This window comes from Mastomys coucha, unplaced genomic scaffold (genome assembly GCF_008632895.1).
Source record: "Mastomys coucha isolate ucsf_1 unplaced genomic scaffold, UCSF_Mcou_1 pScaffold21, whole genome shotgun sequence".
In the NCBI taxonomy this organism is placed as follows: domain Eukaryota; kingdom Metazoa; phylum Chordata; class Mammalia; order Rodentia; family Muridae; genus Mastomys; species Mastomys coucha.
The window spans coordinates 14578576-14586957 of record NW_022196904.1 but is presented as its reverse complement, the minus strand read 5'-3'; the positions used below and the strand labels follow the sequence as shown (position 1 = coordinate 14586957).

The 8382-nt window shown below is 56.2% G+C and overlaps 1 protein-coding gene across 1 annotated transcript; it reads left to right on the top strand.

Annotated features, from left to right (window-relative positions):
- Window positions 1-1184: 1184 nt before the first annotated feature.
- Calm3 (calmodulin 3) lies at window positions 1185-8382 on the top strand. Its single transcript, XM_031385491.1, has 6 exons — window positions 1185-1375; window positions 5492-5522; window positions 7470-7613; window positions 7698-7804; window positions 7980-8115; window positions 8210-8382. Exons 1-6 carry the CDS (start codon window positions 1373-1375, stop codon window positions 8236-8238), a joined length of 450 nt encoding a protein of 149 aa, XP_031241351.1. The 5' UTR covers window positions 1185-1372; the 3' UTR covers window positions 8239-8382.

The window sequence follows — 8382 nt, the reverse complement described above, 5'->3', positions numbered from 1 at the left end:
AAAAAAAAAAGGAAGAAAATGCCAGCTCCCATCCTATATGAGGGCTCTATACAGTAGTGTACAGAGTGTACGGTATATACACTGTGGTATACAATCCAGTTGTCTCAGGTACTCTTAGCAACAGTTCTTTTTCTTTCTGTGCCTGGAACCCCTAGAATAAAAAGTGAGTCACACTGTCTAGATGACAAGAGAATGATTGAGAAGTTTGATATCTCCAGCCCAGCCCAGCACCAAATCTGTGCATACAGCAGTGCCCAATTCATGTTTATTGAATGAATGAATGAATGAATGAATGAATGAAAAGAACGTTCTGCATCCAGAGATGGGTACAGATCCTGAGATCAAGAGTCAAGTCGGGATCCCCCCATATTGCTGTTGTGCATGTTTTAAATTTGTGTTTGTTTATTTGCACTTATTTATACAGCGCACATGTGGAAGTCAGAGGACAACTACTTGTGGAAGTCTGTTCTCCCGGCCACCACGTCAGTTCCGGCGATCGAACTCACAGTATCTAGCTTGCCTACAAGCGCCTTCACCCACTCAGCCATCCCAGCAAATTGTACGGGTAGAGGGTGGAACCTTCAGGAGACAAGCGGAACCTTGAAGAGCGGGCCACTGTGAAGAGTCGGGCCAGGCCAGGCTCCCAGACCCCACGATTTTGGATTAAACCATCTTGTATCTGCTCGAGGGGAGAGAGAAGAAAGTCCTTCTGCTCTTTCTCCATCCCTTTTGCTATGCCCGAGCCACAGAGACAACGTATTTGCATCTCCAGCATCCACCCCGTTTCCGTCTTCGCCTCTTTAGTCCTCGCGGCTCCACAGAGCCACCCAGGTCGTGCTGCCCCCCGCAGCCCGCGCGGTGGCTCGTCCCAGTTTGACGCATTGCAGGGAAGGCCGGACCAATCGGAGTTGCGTTCTCATTTCCGCCACGAGGCAGGTCCAATAGCGGCGTGGCTCACACAGGGACGTGTCACTCTCCGCCAGCCGGTGCCCTTCCGCCAGAGAGGAAAGCGGAGCGGAGGCAAGGGGTGGAGAGCGCCCGCCTAGACCGAAAGTAGTCCTCGTGGCGGGGAGCGCGCGCGCGTGCCCGACCGCCGACTCGCCGGACTCCGTGGAAGGGGCGAAGGGATCCGAAGGAAGCCGCAGTGCCGCGGGAGCGCGCGAGCCGGCTGGGGCGGGGCGGGGCCGGGCGAGGCGGGGCGCGCGCGGCGGCCGTTGAGGGACCGTTGGGGCGGGCGGGCGGCGGCGGCGGTGGCGCGCGCTGCGGGCAAAGAGTGTGGAGGCGCGGACGCGCGGCGGAGCTCGAGCTGCTGCAGCTGCTGCCGCCGCCAGAGTAACCTCGATCCCCGAGCTCCGGATACCGGTGCCTCGCCATGGTGAGTGAGGCGGCCGAAGTCGGGTGAAGACCCCCCGAGATGGCGAGCGAACCCCGGGAGGGAGAGGCCGGGCCCCTCGGGACCTCCCATGCGGCCCTTGGGACTTGTAGAAACGGTTTTAACTGGAGATGGATTGGTAGGACCCCCCACACAGTCTGAGGCTTCAAATGAGGAGCACTGGGACACCCCCACCCTCCACCACCACCCCTAGGCAGCCTTCGGATCCCTCACGGGGCGATTGATCTTAGAATCACATCTACCGGGTCCCCGGGAGGAGGAAATAGGAAACGCCGGCAGTGAAGGCTGTGGGTCCTGGAGGAATGCAGGAGACTGTTCCTGGAGGGGTGGCTGTGGGTAGCAGAGCCTGAGTGGGAGATGGGGACCGATAGGTTCCTAGGGAGTGTTCTGCAGAGAGGAGACGTGGGGAACCTGGGTCACTTGTGCATACTAGACCCCGGTGGGGGAGGGGTCTCCAAGGACAAGCATTGCCGAGGAGGAGGAGGAGGAAGAGGAGGAGGGTCAGGTGCAGGCTGAGGTAAGGAGGAGCCCGACGAGGTGGGTGGCAGCAGAGGCTAGAAGATGCTCTTGGAGCCTGTAAGGACCCACAGGGGGACTGAGGAGAGTTGGGGTCGTAGGAGTGTTTTAAAGGAGTGGGGATGTGATCACGGGTAGTGAGGGGAACCAGGGAGCCTTGTGGAGAACTTGGTTGGGGGTAGCTAGGAAGGACTCCGAGGTCTAGGTTGTTGCACTAGAAAGAGAGGTTGGGGTTGGTAAGGCGTGTTTTGTTTGGGTCAGAGAAAAACGGGGTTTCCAAGGTGAGGGATAGGGGAGGGCTTGAGTTTGGGTGGTGGGGGTGAGGTTGGACAGGCTTCTAGAGAAGTGTAGGAGACAGTGAATGATAGCTGAGGTAGGACTAGGTTTAGAGGTGGGTGTCTCCGGGGAAAGGTCCCGACACAAAGGCTGACGAGTAGGGCTTGGTAATGGGCTGCAGCTGAGGACCTGAAGGAGTCTTTCCTTGGCAAGAATGGGACTGGGCCAGGCTGAAGGCACCGAGGCAGTGGGAGCAGGTGGGCGGAGTTGTTCGGGTCCCTATTGCGCACTGAAGCTGCATGAAATAGGAGCGGGGTCAAAGTTAGGGGTGCGTCTAATGATGGTTAAGCCAGGAAGCTTGGCCCCCTCATTGTCCCTTCTAGGCTAGGAGGGACTGCCTTTCTGCTCCAGCTTCATGCACCTGCTTCTCCTCACTGTGCCAAATGACAGTGCAATACAGTACAGTGTGGTGTCAGTGACAGACGCCTAGTTCCATCCCCTCAGGGTGGGGGCTGCAGTGCTTGTCCAGAGAAGACCTCCAAGGACCCTCTCATTGATTCAAGGGCCACTTGTTCTTTCCAGGCCTCTTCCCCAGCTCCCACAGCTAAAGCTTCTAGAAGCAAAAGAGCAGATTACTTCTCCCCTGGTCCTGCCACCCACAACACCCCCAGCCCTCCTCCCCACCCCCCCCCAGGCTCAGGCTGGGAACCGCGTGCACCACCCTCCCTGGCAAAGCTGGGGAGGACAGGCAGCCGCCACCATGTATCAGATCTCATACTGCTGACACAGACCTGAGGGCTCTTCTTGCCACCACCCCATTTTCCCCCAGCAGAACCTTGCTAAAGGGGCCCTACAGCTTGGGCAGCTGCCAGCAACCCCCACTACCCACCTCCAAAGTAGGGTCTCAGCTTTGGCCCTGACCAGGTTTTCTCTTCCTGTTTGTATTCAGCAAGGTGCGGAAGGAAGAGTCCCTGGTAGCTGGCCCTGGACTTTGGCCTGAACTCTGCGGCTTCTCCTTGGCCCTGGGTGAGGGGCCCTGGCCTTGGTTTCTGAGCTCATTTAACATTGCTTTCTGGCACCTGCTGGGGGCTGGGGCAAGACAGAGAAATAATCCCCTCTTTCCTCCTCACCTCAAGCTGATTTTTCTTGTCCAGCCCCTCTGTGGAGCCTGAGATGAAGGTTCAGAAAACTGGAGACAAGTGGCTTATTGTGCAGTGAAAGCTAACGATCTAAGCTGAGAAGGGCCACCAGCGGTAGTCAGTCTTGCGTCTTGGGCCAGCAGTTTTCCAGGCCAGCAGCCCTGCCGTGGTATCTGCGGCCTTTCCTCGGTGGAGCAGGGAAAAGGGCTCCTAGATGTCAGGGAGAGTGTCTGACAGGCCCTCCACAGAGCCAGAGCCACGCCTATTTGCAGCAACCGTGACAGTGCCTCCTCTGCAGCTTCCAGCTCTTTGGGGAGAAATGGCACATAGCAGCCTCCAGAGCCATCCTTGGCCATTCCATCCGCAGGCTGCCCCCACCGCCTTTCAGTGTCACCAAGAGGGGAAGGGAAGTGGGCTTCTCGCAGACAGCACTGTGTGATGGGAAGGTCCCTGAGTGGGCTGGCTTCTCCCAGCCTAGGCCTGTGGAAGAGAATGAAAAGCAGATGGACTCCATAGCCATCCTCCCTGCTGCTCCTCTGGGCTTCCTCCTCCCCTCCCCCAGCACAGGCTGGCCTCGGTAACCAGAAGCCCATTCTCTTCTCACTTGCTGGAAGCAGCCAGCAGCAGTGTCCTCAGGTGTCAGAACCAAGGGGTGGGCCTGGTCATCTTCAGGGCCCTCGGGCTCAGAGCGTAGGTAGAACAAGGGCCTTTGGCCCAGGCCACAGGTCAGGGCCAGGAAGTCCACGGCTCTGAGTCATTTTTGATAGATGTGCAGAAGACTTCGGTTTGGCCTTTACCATTTCTTTCTTTGCACCTTCCTTCTCCCCACCCATCCCCTCTGCAGGCATCTCCCATCTGTCCTCATCACTGATTCTCCTCCGACACTGCCTGTTTGGGGCTTGGTCTCTAGTTCCTCTTCCTCTAGATTAGACAATACCCCTGCCCCCCCCATTGCATCATTTATGAATATAGAATGTGTGTGTGGGGGGGTGCAGACTGTTGTTTTTAAAACCAACTCAAGGGTTACGGGCAGGCGATAGTTTGTAGCCTCTGCTGGGACCTCTAGAGCCTTAGTAAAATAAAATGATGCACGTGCCTGCCATAGTTCACTTCCGTTTCTGGCACTTGCAAGCTCAGGCCAGGATCCTGCTGTGGCCTCGGTACCCCTTGCCCTCATGGGAAAAGGAAAAGAAGCATCATGGGACTACAGTGACCCCAGGACAGAGGAGGTTTGGGGTGGGAGTGGGAGATAGGATCCACACACGCGCACAAAGAAAACTGGCTTTATTAACTATTCCGTGCTTGAAGTTGGGATCCCTTTCACCCCTCCCTTTAGGACCACCACACCCCATAATAACCAGGGCTCCAGTAAAGGACAAGCTGAGAGCCGTGCCTCCTCCAGGAAACCCTAGATGCAGTAGGACTGTCTGCCATGGCTGGCCAGGCCTCAAGTGACTTAGACTAAAAAAGGGTTAAAATCTGCAGTGCTGAATCTGGAAGGCCGAAGCCCAAGCAGACTTTAGTTCTTTGCCACCATTGCTGCCTGCTGCAGTCCCTCCCTGCCACATGGCCTTCTTGTCCAAAAGTAACAGAGCAGGATGGTACACTGCATCTACCCTGTATGTAATCGGGGAAAGCCGACTCTTGCCTAACCAGGGTTCTCTAAGGCCCTGGAGCAACTTGGAGGCACCAATTAAAAGAAATCTTGCCACTTGGAGCCACACTGCCTGGGCCTAGTACTCCCAAATAGGTGACAGAGAAACTAGCAAAGACAGCCCCAGACAGCTTCTCCCTGCCCTGCCCTATCCAGCGGCCGGCCTGTTTTGTTTTGGAGCCTTCTAGAGTGCTTGATGAGGCCTCTAGGGCAGCAGCTTCTTGCCTCAGCCTCTGGGGCTCTCGGAGTTAAGCCTGAGCACCACATGCACTGTGTCTGGGTTGAACTGGAGCAGCTCTGGATGCTTCCCAGCCTGCACTGGGCAGGCCTGTGGTTCCAGTGAGTTCCAACTAGCTCAGGCCCTCACTCAAACATGATCTTCCCTTGCTTAGCGGAATGCTTTAGGAAGCTGGCCTTGGCAGAGGCTGGGCAGGAGGAGGAGGAGGAGGAGGCCACATCCATGATGGATGAGTAGGTTAGCCCAGTGACTTACTCTCCTTCCTCCTTTTCCAGGCTGACCAGCTGACCGAAGAACAGATTGCAGGTGAGTTTGCTACTCTGTCCCAAGCCAGATCTTAGCTAGCCCCGCATCTCATGAAATGTGTGTTCATATCACCTCCTGCCAGGCATGTGGCTAGAATATTGGTATGTGTGTGTGGAGAAAAGCTTAACCAGGAACTGCCACACCTACCCCACAGCCCTGCCACAGACCTTGGCCAAGCTGCAGGGGCTGTGTGCCCTCCCTTGCTATAGCTCACTTGGGGCCTTGAAATGAACCTCTTATTGCAGGACCTGCACAGTTGTCTGTTTCCCCTGACCCCCGCAGTACCAGCCAGCCAGACTGATAATGTGCCCTCTGCCTCTCCTGCAGTGGGCTGGCCACCCTGTGTACCTCCAGAAGATGGCTGGCCACACCCACCTCTACTTCCTACTTCCGCACTTGCTTTCTTCCACCAGAGCTTAGCTACCCAGACCCCAACTCAAGGCCCCTTTCTGTCCCTCACTGCCTGTGTGGTGCAGGCTTGTCTGATGGACCACAGCTGTTCCTTTTTCTTTTCCTCTTGTTGTCTGGTACCAGGAATCAATTCCTAGAGCGCAACTTGGTTTTGTTGATTGCTGCTGTATCCTCAATGCCTGGCACATAGTAGGCATCCCATAAATTCTTTCTGCATAAACAATAAGCACGCACCTCCCATAAGCTAAAAGAAACTCCCTAGACCCTGCGTGACTCTGTGGCTCTGCACCCCCCCCCAAGCTCCAGGAAGACTAGCTGCAGGGCTGATAGAGCCGTGGACTATTTCTTTGGTTTTGCCCCTCCACAGCCTATGCTGCCAGAAGGCCTGAGGCAACTCCTACCGTATCTGTCTCCTAACAGTGGGTTGCTACAGAGCTGACCAGAGGCCAAAATGAGAGAAAAGGTCTCTGCCCTTAGCTTTCCTGCTCTGTGACACGAGGACCTGCTGTCTCAGAATAATCACATGTTGGCCCTAGGCAGGTAGAGACCCACCCAGAAAAGCCAAAAGATTACACTTGGCCTCGTGGGTCACATGACCCACTCTCAACTGGCTTCCCCACACCCACTACAGCCAGGTCTCAGCACAGGGCGAGGACAACATCCCTAAGGAGACTTGGACTATTTCCCCGGAGCCCAGAAGCTCGGGTCACAGCTGCCCAGCAGTGTGTGTCCCTCCCTGCCACCCCACCTGCTGTCCCCAACCTGGCTGTCCTGTAAACACAAACACACACCTCTCTTTTCACTCAGTGCCCATTAGCAAAACGTCCACACTCCCCTCCTTCACCACCCCCAGCCCACACCCTCTGGGAACAGGCTGTGAGGCATCTGTTCTCTGAGGGTTTGGGGGTGGGGAGCTCCGGGTGCCAAAGTGGGCCCAGTGGGAGGGCAGGAGCCACATGCTTCTCTCCCCTCTCCTGATGCGGGCCCCAGCTGCAGCCTTCCCACACAGTACCACGCTCCTCATCCTCCTGGCTTGGCAGCCATCCCCTTTATGTCCCGTCCCCTCAGCCCCACACACTGCCCATCAGCCAAGCCCTGCTGTGGACTACTGCCCCCACAGGCTTGGCTCCTCCCTGGTAGGTGGTAGCGTCCACAGCTGGGGACTGGGCTGGCAGTGCCCAACGGAAGGAAGTCGACAGCACAATTCCTTCTGAGGCTGGCCAGAAGCCTCTGCAGCCTCCCCTTCCCCTCCTGCCAGTTGACCTTGCTAGTGAGCTTCAGATGAAGAACTGTCCTGCCTCTTCCCCTCTCCATAAGTTTGGTCCAATGCATCATTTGAGGGAGAGGCCAAAGCCAGGAGCCGAGAAGAAATGAGTTAGTGGAGAAAACTGTCAGGCTGGATCACTCAGCTAGAGGGGCTGAGGAGATGGACAGTTTCTCATGCTGCGAGTGGAGAGCGAAAGAGGACAGGGAGTGTGTCGCAGAGAAGGGGCCCTACCTGAGGCCTGACTCCTGCACATTCCTTTCCTTTCCCAGAGTTCAAGGAAGCCTTCTCCCTCTTCGACAAGGATGGAGATGGCACCATTACCACCAAGGAGTTGGGGACTGTGATGAGATCGCTGGGGCAGAACCCCACTGAGGCGGAACTGCAGGACATGATTAATGAGGTGGATGCTGATGGTGAGTGCCCAGTCACTCGGTGATCCCGGGAACCCTTCTCTCTAGAGGGCTCCAGGCAACATCTGCCTCCTTCCCCTCTGCTAGGTAATGGGACCATTGACTTCCCAGAGTTCCTGACCATGATGGCCCGAAAGATGAAGGATACAGACAGTGAGGAGGAGATACGAGAGGCCTTCCGTGTCTTTGACAAGGTAAGCAGTCAGCCCTAGACAAATGTCAAATAGCAAAGCCACAGCCCCCCCCAACCCCCGTCCTTTCAGAACCCATTCACCCAGTGTTGTGTGGGGGTGGTGGTTGATAGTTCCTGCCCTCTGCAGCCCTCCCAGCAGGGGGCCTGAGTGACAAGCCTTTATCCCCAAACCCCAGGATGGGAATGGCTATATCAGTGCTGCCGAGCTGCGTCACGTCATGACGAACCTGGGGGAGAAGCTGACAGATGAGGAAGTGGATGAGATGATCCGAGAGGCAGACATTGATGGAGACGGCCAGGTCAATTATGAAGGTGAGTTTCGTTGGGCTCATCATCCATGCCCCGGAGCTGGGAGGACTATGGGGGCTCAACGGATGATGGACTCAACCCTGTTATCTCTTGGCAGAGTTTGTACAGATGATGACTGCAAAGTGAAGGCCCGGGCAGCTGGCCATGCCCGTTCTCCTGATCTCTTCTTGCGCTCTCCTCTCTTCAACACTACTCCCCTGCGTACCCGGTTCTAGCAAACACCAATTGATTGACTGAGAATCTGATAAAGCAACAAAAGATTTGTCCCCA